Consider the following 290-nt stretch of genomic DNA (forward strand, 5'->3'; position numbering starts at 1 on the left):
GACAAAGAGAATCTCAACAGCGACACTCTCAATTTTATGTCAAAAAACCTGAATAAGGTACGATTGATTTAATATCTATTTTGACTTACACCTCATATCTAGTAAAAGTTGCATAATGTCCCCATTCATCACCTTTATAGTTTAATGGGTTGTATAGATATAATAGAAATACAGTAAAAACAGTCAAATTCAGTCAAAAAAAATTTTTTATTACAATTTATACAAATAAAAAGTTTATATATTTTTGTGATTGCAAAGCTGAATTTTCAGCATCATTACTCCAGTCTTCA

At 27.6% G+C, this 290-nt stretch overlaps 1 protein-coding gene across 1 annotated transcript in view; it reads left to right on the plus strand.

The window, feature by feature from the left end:
- The window catches only part of LOC107659975 (rap guanine nucleotide exchange factor 4-like), a 26,766-nt gene that overhangs the window by 14,672 nt on the left and 11,804 nt on the right, over positions 1-290 (plus strand). Inside the window, exon 6 of the mRNA XM_016449113.1 lies at positions 2-57. Within this exon, the coding sequence (XP_016304599.1) occupies positions 2-57 (56 nt within the window). The remainder of the gene's footprint in view (position 1; positions 58-290) is intronic.

The sequence above is a fragment of the Sinocyclocheilus anshuiensis genome, unplaced genomic scaffold (genome assembly GCF_001515605.1).
Source record: "Sinocyclocheilus anshuiensis isolate Anshui unplaced genomic scaffold, SAMN03320099.WGS_v1.1 scaffold55, whole genome shotgun sequence".
NCBI lineage: Eukaryota > Metazoa > Chordata > Actinopteri > Cypriniformes > Cyprinidae > Sinocyclocheilus > Sinocyclocheilus anshuiensis.